The following is a 15,377-nucleotide window of genomic DNA, read 5'->3' as shown; positions in this document are numbered from 1 at the left end:
GCAGTAGATCGGTTGGTGCCCTGGTCGCTTAGTGGGCACAAAACTTTAACACTTGCTTATCTCTCTGGCGGTTGTCTATCCCTCGCTATCTCTCTCGCGCTCCCTAATAATCCTCGTACGAACCCGCCTGCAAAAAGAGAAGTCAGGGAGGCGCTTTAAAAATCAGGAGTGGTCGTAAGAAGCCTAACTTATAAAGGAGGACACATTTATTAACTAATTTCGAGAGAAAAAAGGTAGGTTTGACACATTTTGTGCTTTCTTATAACAAGACAACGGCCGACATAGGCTACTGTTACCGTCATAGTGATAGGGCCTTGGTTTTTACAGTGTGCTTCAGTTCTATGATCGATATCGTACTTAAGTCCACAGGCACAAATTCTGAGTCAAATGAGCAAAGTCAATACTCTAATTAATTTAACCTGTGCATAAATGTAAAGGACTATCTAGACACATGGCAGCACTCATAAAGTGCCTCATAAAGCTCTGACTTGATAACTTGACATTGGGGAAATAAGGAGTAAAATATGACTCAAAATGGTCACAAATGCGAAATGTGTATTGCATGATCTACAAATGACAAATCAGATTTCTGAAATAAAAACCGGGGACATTTCCAGTTTGGTGCTCAATATGTCATTAAAATATGTAATGTTCTGTGAAATAAAAAGGGGTGCAATTCTAGTTATATGAATTATGACCATGTTAGCTGATGTACTGTACTAAACTATGGTGCACGCCAAGTGATAAAATCGATTACTACCAGCCTATTCAGTCCTCCAAAGTTGGTTTGTGTTGTGGGCAGAGAAGGCCATGACTTTGTTTTCCAGGTACAATTTTTCAATGGCCACCTGGACCTGAGTAAATTTTAAACCAGTAATTTTACCTGTACTTAAGTAAAAGTTCATCAAGAATATTTTAGTACTCTTTCCACTTCTGGGTATGTCTTAGTTTTGGTGGCCCTTAGTCTTTTCTGAATGCGGGTCTCATAGATGTCAGAGATGGGAGGGGGTTTGCAGTCGATGATTTTTGAGGCATGTCCAACTGTCCTGTCCAGCTGCTTCTTCTGGGGTTGCCCTATCACACAGATATGGAGAAGGTGAGAACACTTTCTATCACCGCAGTGACCCTTATTTTGACACCCCAAACGTTTTAAGCTGGCGCTGGAAAAAAGTCCATGATGAGCTTTTTTGGAAATGAAATCTATTGTCATCCCATTTCAGAGAGGAGGAGGTTGTTTATTCCAAGAAACTTTAAAGCTGCCCACTCTTTTAACATCCACACCTTTGATGGTCACCTGTGTTCTGCGCTGTACAAAGTCTAAGATCCAATGACATAAAGAGTGTTTGACTCTTAGATGACATAATTTATCAAACCGTTTTAAAAGGGGAGCTGTAGTCCAGAGAACCCGTGCATAAGTGACAGGAACTAAACTGGTAGGGGTCTAGGCTGACTGCATTGAATAGATGTTTGCATACTAGGCACTCAAAGATTTTTTACAATTACAGATGTTAATGCAACATGTATGTAATCATTCGGGCAAATAATGTTGGATTTAAGCCCATGGATTATAACATGCAGGAACTTTGCAATCCTCGAGGGAGTTGTTAAAAATATCAGTGAAGACTGTAGCAAGTGCACCTGCACAACATTGTAGGTTAGCAAAGGATCAAGATCAGGGCCCACAGCGTTCCTGCTATTCTGTCCTCATAGCAGGTTCCTCACCCCATGCTCCTCCATGACAAAGGGGCGACTCAGGGAAATGGCCACTACTGTCTGTCTGATAGAGCTTTGATTGTTGTTAAAGCAAAAATAGAATTCACTGAGACTGTCAGGCAGCTTGGGGTCCTCACTGACCACTGAAACAGTGGTTTTATAGTTAGTGGTCTGTTTAAGGCCTTGCCATACATTCCTGCAGTCATTGGCCTTGAGTTTGTTCTCTAACTTGCACTTAGAGTCAGCTTTATCTTTAATGACCGCTCTTTCAAAATCATATTTGGCCGCCTTGTACTGTTCCTTGTCTCCAACTTTAAAGGCATTGTGTTTATTTCTCCATAGCTGTTTTATCTCTACTGACCCATGGCTTATTGTTGCTATATCTAATCACAGACTTGAAACACACACATTTTCAGGGTTGAAAATGACTGGTTGGGGGTGAAGGAGAGACAGAGAGAGAGAGAGGGATGGAAGGAGAGAGAGATGGGAGGGAGGCAGCCTACACAGTATACACACAGAGGTACAGACAGTAAAGGTGATGTTGCTATAGACTGAATGAATAATGGTACAGATATTTACAGTAATGTTAATGATAATAATCGTAATGTTAATGATTATAATAACAATAATAACAATAGGACTAGTAACAATAATTGTAGCAGAGGGTGTCGAGCAGGAACACGGGGGCAGCAGGTGACCTGCAGCCACAGATCCAGACTCCACAGCTCCAGAGCCAGAAACACCTGCAGGAAGTGATAGGAGGAGAGAGGAGAGGGACGAGAAAGCACAAGACTACCAGAAAGGGGAGAAGTTGAGTTAGTAACATGCAATAATGGGATGAGGTTGCATACAGATGGAGAGAAAGAAGATGAGAGAGGAGCTCAGTGCATCATGGGAAATCCCCCAGCAGTCTAGGCCTATAGCAGCATAACTAAGGGATGGTTCAGGACTCACCTGAGCCAGCCCTAACTATAAGCTTTATCAAAGAGGAAAGTCTTAAGCCTACTCTTAAATGTGGAGATGGGGTCTGCCTCCTGAACCCAAACTGGAACCTGGTTCCACAGGAGAGGAGCTTGATAGCTGAACGCTCTGGCTCCAAGTCTACTTTTGGAGACTCTAGGAACCACAAGTAATCCTGCATTCTGGGAGCGCAGTGCTCTGGTGGGGTAGTAAGGTACTATGAGCTCTTTAAGATAAGATGGTGCCTGACCATTAAGAGCTTTGTAGGTAAGAAGAATGATTTTAAATTCTATTCTGGATTTTACTGGAAGCCAATGCAGAACAGGAGAAATATGATCTCTTTTCCTGGTTCCTGTCAGAACACGTGCTGCAGCATTCTGGATCAGCTGAAGAGTAGTAGTAAGAGTAATAAGGAATTGCAGTAATCCAGCCTAGAAGTAACAAATGCATGGACTAGTTTTTCTGCATCATTTTTAGACAGGATGTTCCTGATTTTCGCAATATTACGTAGGTGAAAAAAGGCGGTCCTTGAAATTTGCTTAATGTGAGACTTAAACGACATGTCCTGATCAAAGATAACTCCAAGATTCCTCACAGTGGTGCTGGAGGCCAGGGCGATGCCATCAAGGGAAACTATATCTTTAGATAATGCATCACGGAGGTGCTTGGGCCCCAGAACATAACTTCAGTTTTATCTGAGTTTAACATTAGAAAATTACAGGTCATCCAGGTTTTAACATCCTGAAGGCACATTTGAAGTTTAGCTAACTGATGAGTTTCATCTGGCTTGATCGATAGATATAACTGAGTATCATCTGCATAACAATGAAAGTTTATAGAGTGTTTCCTGATAATATTGCCTAAAGGAAGCATATATAAGGTGAACAGGATTGGTCCGATCACAGATCCTTGAGGAACTCCATGACTAATTTTGGCGTGCATGGAGGATTCATCATTAACATGTACAAACTGAAATCGATCTGATAAATAGGACTTAAACCAGCTTAGAGCGGTTCCTTTAATGCCAATGAAATGTTCCAGTCTCTGTAATAGGATCTGATGGTCAGTGGTATCAAGTGCAGCACTAAGTACAGTACAGAGACAAGTCCTTTGTCTGATGCAATAAGGAGTTCGTTTGTAATTTTCACCGGTGATGTCTCTGTGCTATGATGAACTGTAAATCCTGACTGAAAATCCTCAAATTACCTATTGCTCTGTAGAAAGTCACACAGCTGTTTAGAAACTGCTTTCTCCAGGATCTTAGAGAGAAATGGAAGGTTAGATATAGGTCTATAGTTGGCTAAAAAATCTGGATCAAGTTAGGGCTTTTTCAGAAGAGGTTTAATTACAGGTACTTTAAAGTACTGTGGTACATAGCCTGTACTGATAAAGAAAGATTGATCATATCTAGTATAGAAGTGCTGACTAAGGGTAAAACTTCTTTAAGCAACCTAGTCAGGATGGGGTCTAAGAGGCAGGTTGATGGTTTAGATGAAGAAATTATTGAAGTTAGTTGGTAAAGATTGAGGGAAGCAAAACAGTCTAAACATATATCTGGTTCTACAGCTGTTTCTAATGTTCCTGAGTTTAGAGATAAGTCGGTGCCAGTTGAGGGCAGGTCTTGGTGAATTTTGTTTCTAATAGTTAGAATTTTATCATTAAAGAAGCTCATGAAGTCGTAACTACTGAGAGCTATGGGAATACTTGGCTCGATAGAGCTGTGACTCTCTGTCATCCTGGCTACAGTGCTGAAAAGAAACCTGGGGTTGTTCCTATTTTCCTCTATTATCGACGAGTAGTACGCTGGTCTGGCATTACGGAGGGCCTTCCTGTAAGTTTTAAGACTATCTTGCCAAATTAAACGAGAATTTTCCAGTTTGGTGGAACGCCAATTCCTCTCAAGTTTCCGCAATATTTGTTTTAATTTGCTAGTTTCGGTATTATAGTGATATCATTTCACAAGTGGACTTGTTGGCACCCTATCACGGTACCACGGTTCACTGAGCTCCTGAGAGCGACCCATTCTTTCACAAATGTTTGTAGAAGCAGTCTGCAGCCTAGGTGCTTGATTTTATACACCTGTGGCCATGGAAGTGACTGGAACACCTGAATTCAATAATTCGGAGGGGTGTCCTAAAATTTTTGGCAATATAGTGTATATAAAAATTATAAAATGGTAAACAGAAATAAAATATATTGCAGGGTACAGTGCTGAGGCCTTTCTGTGAAGACTTGGCTTGTTCTCCCCGTGTCTGCATGGGTTCTCTACGGGCGCTCCTGCTTCCTCCCACCATCCAAAGATATTCAGGCTAGGTTAGTTGGTGATTTAGTAGGTGTGAATGTGAGTGTGAGTGGTTGTCCGTGTCTGTTTGCCCTGCGATGGAGATTGGCTGGAGACATTTGAGTAAATGTGTTATTGTAATAAAGATGGAAGAAAAAACTAATTTAAAAACAAAATTGTACTGAAAGTTAAGGGAGCTGCTGATTGCTGTGTCTACACATTTTATAGAGGCATTTAAATTTAGGCATTACGTTCGGACCACCAGTAGACCGCACAGCAGGCAAATCATCTCAGGAAAAGCACAGGTGTAGAGAAGATTAATAAGGACTGAATGCATGCCACCCAGTTCTACAGCCCTCGCATTCTACATGATGGCTTGCTGGAATGGCCTACTGGGACATTACAAAGGAACAGACTTCATTAATGTTAGTTACAGCTGTGCTTTAAGTCAAATCTGATGTGGGAAAGGTCTACAGCTATGTTGGTTTTGTGTGAACTGATCTATAAGATGATCCTGCAGTTTGGAAAGTGTCCTCTGCTGTCCTCTGCAGGTGATGGCAGTGGCAGTCTCCAGAGATCTGACAGTGCAGGTGCTGGAGGATGTGAACACTGTCAAGTTGACTGACAGACAGCAGGCTTTGCGCGCTGCCATCCAGAGAGGAGAGCCCAAATGTCTGGGGGTGAGTCTAACGTCTCTCTCTCTCTGTGTGAGTGCACCTACATTAGCACACACAAAACCACACCGAGTTGTCCTGATGATGTGTGAGATTTGCCCATATTAAGGACAAGTTATCAAAAGTCAAATAACATGGACAAGAAAAAATATAAGTCTCCTCCTAATACTTCATGTGCCAAATCTGGTGGAAATTGGATGACAATTTCAAGGTGTGGTGAAAAGCAGAAAGCTTGACAAATGAAAACATGTGATATGTGGTTGAAAGCTGCAAAAATCATTAGTAAAATGACCTTTTTTGTCAAAAATAAAAGTTGCAGGGGTGTGTCCACAGAGGGGCCTGGGACAGACCTATATAGAAATCTGATTTGCTTTTACTCGTTAAACAAAAAGGCGGCACAGCAAGAAGGTCGTGGGTTCAAACCCCTGTTGGCCTGGGCTTTCTGTGTGGAGTTTGCATGTTCTCCCCGTGTCCACGTGGGTTCTCTCCGGCTTCCTCCAAAGACATGCAAGCTAGGTTAATTGGTGATCCTAAATTGTCCTGGTGTGGTTGTGAGTGGTTGTTTGTCTATGTGTGGCACTGCGATGGACTGGCGACCTGTCCAGGGTGTACCCTGCCTTTCGCCCGATGTCAGCTGGGATTGGCTCCAGCCCCCCGCAACCCTGTACGCAGGATAAGCGATTGACAATGGATGGATGGTTAAACAAAAAGGATCTCTATTTAAAACAAGTATTTTTTAAAGCACCTTTAATACAATGAAGTTAGTCAATGTACTTTACAGGAGGTAGGATGCAAATACAATTCCAAACTGCTAAATTAAAAATAAAATAAAGACAATCAATAATTAACAGACAATAGATATTAAAACCAAGTTTAAAACAATAGACATCTGTAGGACTGTCCCCGACTAAGATATTTTCATAGTCGAATCAGAAATTTCAAATGTGGCCTGTAGTAGGGGTGGGTTGATAGACGATGCCAGACATCACGACGCTGAGCAGGCATCGTGATTGATTGAGATGGTTAGATTTGCTGCCTCTTTGACACTTGGAGCTGGCCGCAGGACCACAGTTGTTACTCGCTCACTTTCTCCACAACTCCCTGCTGTGTGTTTTTGGTGTTTTGGCAAGCCAACCTTCAACACAGTCATGCTAACCAGCTAGCCAGCTGGATCGTGGATTGGTTACTGTTAATGGATTTTGTGTGTGTATGACTGTGTTGTTATGGCAACGGCAGCGCATGTAAATGCACAGCCTAGTGGCTCCCTTAATTTTCCCTACATTTTGGTTTTTAAAGCCCCCCCAGCAATTCACCTTAACTGCACTGTTCCCCCGTCCACCCACTTTCAGCTTTGCAGCTCTCCTCGCTTCACCTTCCCCCATGCAACAATTCTGTCATTAAGTATTGCAACCTCGCACTGCTCTTCCAGCCATCCACACAACAGTCCCGGGGAGCTTCTTACACCCCACGGCACAATCCAGCTCACAGTCGTAGCTTACCTTCGCTGTTAATGTTATAAAGCGCGTTCCGTATTCCCCAATTGCAGGGCCAAGTAGGACGACTGCCTCTCCATCTTTGATTGGCTCTGTGGTTCGGTGGCATCGGGTTCACATATTATGTCCTTTTGCTTCCCAGCCTGCATTGATGACTTGCTGGAATGGCCTACTGGGACATTACAAAGGAACAGACTTCATTAATGTTAGTTGTGTGAACTGATCTATAAGATGATCCTGCAGTTTGGAAAGTGTCCTCTGCTGTCCTCTGTCGCCTTCCAGCTCCAGCAATTTAATCAGGGCACCTATTGGGGCACCCAGGGCTGTAGTGCAAAACTCCGGACCCCGTGTATAGGCATTCTTGATGCCCCCTGCCCCCATTCACAGCAGTTCATGGTAGCATCTCCGCTGCCCCCCCTCACATGAGGGCCCTATATAGTCAGTCCTCTTACTCCTTGCTGTATGGACATAGCACATTCACCCCTGCTTGCAACCCGTGTGGCACCCTTCCTCATCCAGCCACCAGCTGCGTCATCGCCACTAACTTACCTCATCCTTACACCCCACCCACCACAGCCTGCCCATCTTTCCAAGGCTATGCCCCTGCCGTGCCTCCACCTCCCATCATCCCCCGAACCACCCACCATTCTATCAGAAAACATTGCACACGCCCACGGTCCGATTCTTCAGGAAGTAGACCAAGGGAAGGCCCATACTATACCAAGGCGACAGGATGGTAGCACATAACTTCATCAATTACTTCGCAAAGTTCAAGTCGCTGTGTCCACACATTCCTTTCGTGGGGGTGACGACACCAGAACCTGCCACCCCCATGAGCCCACCCAGCATGGTTTATGGCTGCACAGATAGGCCTACCTCAGACTATGATTTCATCCATGACTTAAATACGCTCCGAAGACTATTCAACTGCCAGTTCGTTCACCTCCACTTCTGGTTCCAGCCAGACATTGAGGTTCTCCCAGATCAAAATCAGAAAGAGCTTTTTTGCCAAATAGTGTTTCAACGCACGTTTGGCCCAATCTGCCATTACCAGCACTTCCCAGGCGTTGTCCATACAACTGGATTTCTATTTTACTCAGTCAGCCCAACGTTGGGCACTAGAGCAGCCCCAGGTATTTAATCCACTCCCTGTCAAGCCTCCTTCCCAAGCTCACATTTCTTACATTCCAAACTATCTTCTCTACTATTGTACCAAGCACCTATTTCTCTCTCTTCACTGGACACCCTCATCTCTGCCTATCCCTATATAATTCAAAATTCTTTGGACCCGTACTCGTCACTCATTCTGCATCGGGCTCCTAGACCACACTGACGAATTCTCGACCGTTGGTCTTCCCTACCATAGCTACGTCTGAAACACCTTACCAACGTTCTTTCCGTAATTCTTTTGGGGGTTCATAAGCAAGCCGCTTATCGAGACAAGCCCCCACCCTGAGTCTTGACCCCCCAGCTTCCTAGCCACTCCGGCTTCCAAACCTTTAACAACCTCCTTTATCCCTCTTCTCTCAACAACTTTATCCCTCTTGTGTCAACCCCCGGGTTCCTAGCCGCTCCGGCCACCAAACCCTAAACAACCTCCTTCATCCCTTTTCTCTCGACCCCTTCATTCCTCTCCTCTCGACCCCTCCATCATAACTACTCCTCATTATCCAATAAACTACCCTTTTTATACTTCTTATTGGTGTAGACCTTGTTAGTGAACATGGAGAGAACTCTGTTGTGAAGTTTGCAGACGACACCACCATCATCGATGAGAATACGTATCGGGAGGAATTCAAATCTCTTGTAGAGTAGTGTACAGCGAACAACCTACTGCTCAACATCAGCAAAACCAAGGAGTTGATCATTGATTTTAGGAAGAAGGAGATAAAGACACACACTCATATCTACATCAGTGGAGCTGAGGTGGAGCAGATGAACAGTTTCAGGTTCCTGGGAATCAGCATCACAGAGAACCTGACATGGTCGTCTCACATCTCCACACTGGTGAAGAAAGCTCAGAAACGACTTAAGGAAACTTAAGAAGGCCAAATTTCCACGCAAGTTCTTGTCAGCTTTTACAGAGGAACAATAGAAAGCATCTTGACTGGAAACATCACAAACTGGCATGGGATGTGCACGGCCCAGGACCAGAGGGCTCTGCAGCACGTGATTAAAACTGCTCAGAAGATCATTTGTACCGATCTCCCGAGCATCAGGGATGTGAGGTGAGGTGCCTGCGCAGAGCCCAAAGGATAGTAAAGGAGAGTATCCACCCAGCCACAGCCTGTTCACCCTGCTGCCTTCTGATTATTATTTCAAGACCACTCAAGACCTTAACTTTGGTATATATCAATATATATATATATATATATAATTTCAACCAAAAACCCTTATTAAAAATGTGTGGTTACCATTAATGACTGTCACCCCTCCCCGCGATGGTGAGCATGGAAGTGTTGTATAAAGATGCTTACGTTAATTTCAGCTCTTACTGTTTGTATGTGGGTGCTTTAATGGAAATGTGGATCTTTCAGATCAATCTGAGAAGTACCTATGATCTCGTTCCACATTTTATTGTGTGTCATGTAATGTGGGGAATGTGGTCTTGGTCTCGACTTGGTCTCAGCCCCTAAAAGTCTTGGTCTTGTCTTGGTCTCGATAAAGTCTGGTCTTGGTCTTGACTTGGTCTCGGTTTAGGCAGTCTTGACTACAACACTAGTGATTGCTCAGGGATAGGAGCCATGCTGGCCCAGCTTGGACTTAATTCTGTTGCTAAAGATCCGGTCTGGACAAAATGGGACTCCAATTGACCAAACAATGGAATTCAAACACTGCTGTCCCCACATCGTTGCCCCATCAACATCCTGGATCAAGCATTCAGTTGGTGGTCCATGTTCCGAGCTGTCAGCGCAATACTTTTTTCATAAATGATGTTTGTTGCTCAAATCCAGTCAAGATGGACTCCCCAAATGTCAGACTATTTATTGTGAAGATGAAACCATATTATCATCTGGTTGCTGCTGTATCCATTCACCCCAGATGCAAATTCAGAAAATGCAAAGTAGAATGTTCTTGGTGTTATGTGTATGTATGTACATAAATAACTGTATATATTGTATTTTAATTTTATTTTATGTTAATATTCAATTAATTCCATTAATTATATGTTGTGTGTATAACATGAAGGGACCACAAATTTTGTTTGTTATGCAGCCTTGCTGTATAATGACAAATAAACAACCTTGTACCTTGAAATTCATCCTCAGCACTGCTCCACTGAATATAGTTTATTTCAATTTAGTTTACCATTTTTTTTAATAATAATTGTTTTTATATTATTGTATATTGTCTGCTACGTAGCAGAAGGGCATTCCAAATTCACATTCAGTTTCAAATTACAACCTGCTATAATAACTTTGCATTGTAACTTGTACCTTGTGTGTGGTGTGTGTGTGTCAGGTGAGTCAGGTGATGCTGGGGCTGATGGTCATGTCCTACTCCATTCCTCTGCACTTCACTGAGGCCACTGAGGTGGTCATCCTGGGAGTTCCTTGGTGGAGTGGCCTGACGGTGAGTCTGTGTGTGTGTGTGTGTGTGTGTGTGTGTGTGTGTGTGTTTGTGACAGAGAGAAAGAGAAATAAGTGTGTTACCTGATTGCTGCTGTTACCCACAAAAGAGGGACTACAGCAGCAGCTAGACCTTCTGAAACAAAATGCCAGAATTGGGCCTTGGCAGCAAACCCCAAAAAACTTGGATCATGATCTTTGAGAAAAAACTAAATTCCACGAAAACGTCATTTCACTGTAGGTGTCACCACCTTAGATCACACAGTGAACTACACCTACCTGGGCCTTCAAATCACAGCATTAGGGAACTTCTGTATGGCAGTGAATGCACAAAAAAAAAAGCTTCTAGATCTCTCTATGCAACTTCCACCCCCTCCCTTCTGGGCTCCTACCAAAACCATGCCCCCAAAACACGTGAACGCACGTTGCCGACACCGCTGGAGGACGAGCAGAGTGTTACGAGCGGAGAGGAGCGCAGTGCAACGGCTCACATCAGGGGTAAGAAAACATCTAACTATATCATTATGAAAACAAACAACTAACCCGGCTGTTAGTACTCACAATCAAACTAGCATGGATAGGTTTAAAAAGACTGACTTTGATTCTGTAATGAACTGCCTAGCAAACTGTTAGCAACAGGTAGCTGGCTAACAGCTGCGGTAACATTGGGCAAAGCTAAAAACAGGCTGATACACATTTTCCTGTTACCATCAGTTATACTACACGAAAGTGAATTTTATGTTAGACTCATAACATGTATGTTGTTTGAGGACTGCACAGCAGAGCCAAGCAGAGACCTGGGACCAGACCAGGGTCGAGGCAAAGCAGAGGAGGGCAGGCAGCCAGGGTCCGAGGAAGAAGTGGCAGAGGACGGGGAGGACGTGGAGCAAGCCGAGCAGCACATATTCATGGCCAAGGGTATCCGTGTCGAGCTTCAAGCTCAAACAATGACATATGAACTGGTATGTATATGCATATATTATAATAATAGTATATTATCTTAAGTTTCTCTAGTGTTTCCCCCTAAGCCATTTGAGTGTCAAAAATAATATATATTATATATTATATAAATGTAATCCATCACTATTGTTATTACTGATTACACCACCACTAACTACAGCTCTGCTTTAGCCGTTGGCTCATCTGAGTTATATACGTTTACCTGTCGTGTAATGTGGATCAGAAGTCCTGTTACAAACAACAACAAAGCCCTGTAAAATATCAAATCATGTTGATGAATGTTCTTTCCAATTTGGGGTTCTAACAATTATATATTCCTTTACAGACCAGAATCTGAGGACTGTGGACAACATCCAGACTACAGTGTTTCTATGCACCACACATGGCTGATCTTCCAGACCCAGGACAGAGTAACAGACAGTTCAGTCAGGCAGCATACAGACAGTTTGTACTGTGGCAATATGGAGCACTTGGTCACAGAGTTGTGATACTGAGTTACATTGTCTGGAAGAAATGTGACCGTTATCTTGATCCACTAGGACAATACAGAGATTTAATCCCAGCACGATGTAAGAGGTAATGTCACTAACTGACACAGTGCTACACAAATAATTCCATCCACTGCGTGGATGAATACCTGTACATAGTTAAAAATAAAATATGCAAAAAGCGTATTCTTTCCTGTTCTGGATAATACTTTCATTATTTTTTAAATAAAAAATTAAAATGATAAATGCCTTTTCTTTACTCTTGCAGCATAAACAATCAAGCAACTACATTTATGTCTTATGTCTGAAATAATGACATCCAAATGTGGTTTAACACTTGTTTATTGTTATTATATGCTACTAAAACTAAAACCTATACCACAAATAGATCATTTTAAAAAAATAAATAAATAAAAGTATATACAGGAAGAGACAAGCTGTGTCCAAAGGTGTCTTGACTGAGCAGGAGGTAGAGCGGGTTGGCCGTTAATCGGAAGGGCGGCGGTTCAATCCCTGGCTCCCCCTGGTTGCTTGTCGAAGTGTCCTTGGGCAAGATACTGAATTGCCCCTGGCGGCTGTTCCGCCAGTGTATGAATGAGAGTAATTGTTAGTTTCCGTTTGAGCACTTAGGCTCAGTGTATGAATGTGTATGACTGGTGAATGCAGATGTAGTGTAAAAAGCGCTTTGAGTGGTCGAAAAGACTAGAAAGGCGCTATACAAATACGGAGCATTTACATTTACTGGTTATGAAGACAGTTCAGACTTTGCATGAAGCGTCGTATCGCTGCTGTGGAGATGATTTAGTTGGATCAGGGACACCTGATAGAACCCCATGTTGACGGGGATCATCGGGTCTCCTTTTCTCGGTAATTATATGCATGTGTAAATAAAATCATTCGAATAAATACCATTGATAACACAATCAACTTAAATGAAGGCTTTAGGACAATGCGTGTGCAGCTGATTACACTGTCGCAGCCCTCATTTCAACTTGAAAAACTGTTCCACGCTCAGTGTCCACACTTGGGGAAACACATGAATCTCATGAAAACCTTGTGCGTGCAATAACTGAGAGCACCACTGTTTGCGGGGAATGTTTTGGGTGAAATATTTTGTGAATTTACGGGTGGGTGAAATACCATGAAGTGTCTCCTCATTAAAAGAGATGCTGTTCGCATTTACGCACAAGGCACAGCAGCATAACTTCATAGTTAAATCTCCCTTACATTGTCCTGCTATCTGTCAGTGGTCATACTTGATGCACTAGATGTGATAGTTTGAGAATTTATTCATTTACTTTGGTGCGTTAGTCCAGATGAGCCAACACTCCCAATATGTAAAATACTGTATTACAGGAGTTTGAGATATGATGTAGCACTTAATTTATTCATGTGGCTGTTGTTTATTAATGAACAAGTAACAATAATATTGAGAAAAACATTTGGTTTTACGTAATTTCTTAACATATCTATCTATAGAAACCTCATTTCCTGACTGGCAATCTCTTCTCTCATAGATGACATCTTTGTCCTGTCTCAAGCACCGTAGCTATACTGCTTGCTTGGTTAGGGGAGGGGGGTGGGGGGGTGGGGGGGTGGGGTGCAATTCACAACCCTCACCACTAGATGTCACTAAAACTTTCACACAGAACACATGAAAATTTAGGGCAGTGAAATCAGAATCAGAATAAGAGCACTGCGCTCCCAGAATGCAGGGTTACTTGTGGTTCCTAGAGTCTCCAAAAATAGAATGGGAGCCAGAGCGTTCAGCTATCAAGCTCCTCTCCTGTGGAACCAGGTTCCAGTTTGGGTTCAGGAGGCAGACACCATCTCCACATTTAAGAGTAGGCTTAAGACTTTCCTCTTTCATAAAGCTTATAGTTAGGGCTGGCTCAGGTGAGCCCTGAGCCAGCCCTTAGTTATGCTGCTATAGGCCTAGACTGCCGGGGGATTTCCCATGATGCACTGAGCTCCTCTCTCCTCTCTCCTTCTTTCTCTCCCTCTGTATGCAACCTCATCCCATTATTGCATGTTACTAACACAACTTCTCCCCTTTCCGGTAGTCTTGTGCTTTCTCGTCCCTCTCCTCTCTCCTCCTATCACTTCCTGCAGGTGTTTCTGACTCTAGAGCTGTGGAGTCTGGATCTGTGGCTGCAGGTCACCTGCTGCCCCCGTGTTCCTGCTCAGCACCCTCTGCTACAACGACTATTGTTACTAGTCCTATTGTTATTATTGTTATTATAATCATTAACATTATGACTTACCATTAACACTACTATAGATATCTGTACCATTATTCATTTAGTCTATAGCAACATCACCTTTACTGTCTGTACCTTTGTGTGTATATTGTGTAGGCTGCCTCCCTCCCCTCTCCCTCTCCTTCCTTCCCTCTCTTTTTCTCTCTGTTCCTCTCCTGCTCTCTCTCTCTCTCTCTCTCTCTCCTTCACCCCAAACGGTCGAGGCAGATGGCCGCCCACCCTGAGCCATGGTTCTGCTCGAGGTTTCTGCCTCTTAAAAGGAAGTTTTTCCTTGCCTCTGTCGCCTAGTGCTTGCTCTTGGTGGGAACTGTTGGGCTTCTGTAAATAGCATCATAGAGTACGGTCTAGACCTGCTCTTTTATGAAAAGCGCTGTGAGATAACTGTTGTTGGGATTTGGCGCTATATAAATAAAATTGAATTGAATTGAATTGAATTGACCTGAGGTAGGTGTACTGGTATACAGTATATACAATATGACATAGTAAGAACAGCACTGAAATAGAGCATGGTGAATAAATAAATAATAATAATAAATAAAGTGGAAACCAGTAAACAGGTGCTGATTAGAGACAGAGTTACTGGGTTATTGCACAGGAATTGTTCCTGACACTGTGAGTCAGAAATCAGCTGTTCATCAGAGTGATGGCTTGTGGGAGGAAACTGCTTCTGAGTCTTTTGGTTTTGGCGTACAGTGCTCTGTAGCGCCTACCAGAGGGGAGAAGTTTGAACAGGTTGTGAGATGGATCTGCTGTGATGTTTCCCGCCCGTTTCCTGACTCTGGAAATGTAAGTCCTGTAATGGAGGGCAGGTTGACACCGATTATTTTTTCTGCAGTCCTGACTGTCCGTTGTAGTCTGCTCCTGTCCTTTTTGGTGGCAGATCCAAACCAGACAGTGATGAACGTGCAGAGGACAGACTGGATGATGGCTGTGTAGAACTGGATCAGCAGCTCCTTAGGCAGGTTGAGCTTCCTGAGC

General features: G+C 43.2%; 1 protein-coding gene across 4 annotated transcripts in view; it reads left to right on the top strand.

Annotated features, from left to right (window-relative positions):
• The first annotated feature begins 47 nt into the window (after positions 1-47).
• Positions 48-15,377, top strand: part of LOC119914264 (membrane-spanning 4-domains subfamily A member 12-like) — a 38,964-nt gene continuing 23,634 nt past the window's right edge. For 2 of the 4 annotated variants that reach the window (XR_005446750.1, XR_005446749.1), the window contains exons 1-3: positions 50-233; positions 5,506-5,634; positions 10,584-10,694. Coding sequence is in view for 2 of the 4 variants with exons in the window: in XM_038733476.1 (XP_038589404.1) it covers positions 5,509-5,634; positions 10,584-10,694 (237 nt within the window). In the remaining 2 variants the exon portion in view is untranslated. Of the gene's footprint in view, positions 234-4,875; positions 4,987-5,505; positions 5,635-10,583; positions 10,695-15,377 lie in introns of all 4 variants that reach the window. The other 2 variants (XM_038733476.1, XM_038733460.1) reach the window with 2 other exon arrangements.

The sequence above is a fragment of the Micropterus salmoides genome, unplaced genomic scaffold (assembly GCF_014851395.1).
Source record: "Micropterus salmoides isolate LMB-PRFRI ecotype aquatic unplaced genomic scaffold, ASM1485139v1 Ms_hic_scaffold_1, whole genome shotgun sequence".
Taxonomy (NCBI): Eukaryota; Metazoa; Chordata; class Actinopteri; order Centrarchiformes; family Centrarchidae; genus Micropterus; species Micropterus salmoides.
This window is presented reverse-complemented; position numbering and strand designations above follow the sequence as displayed.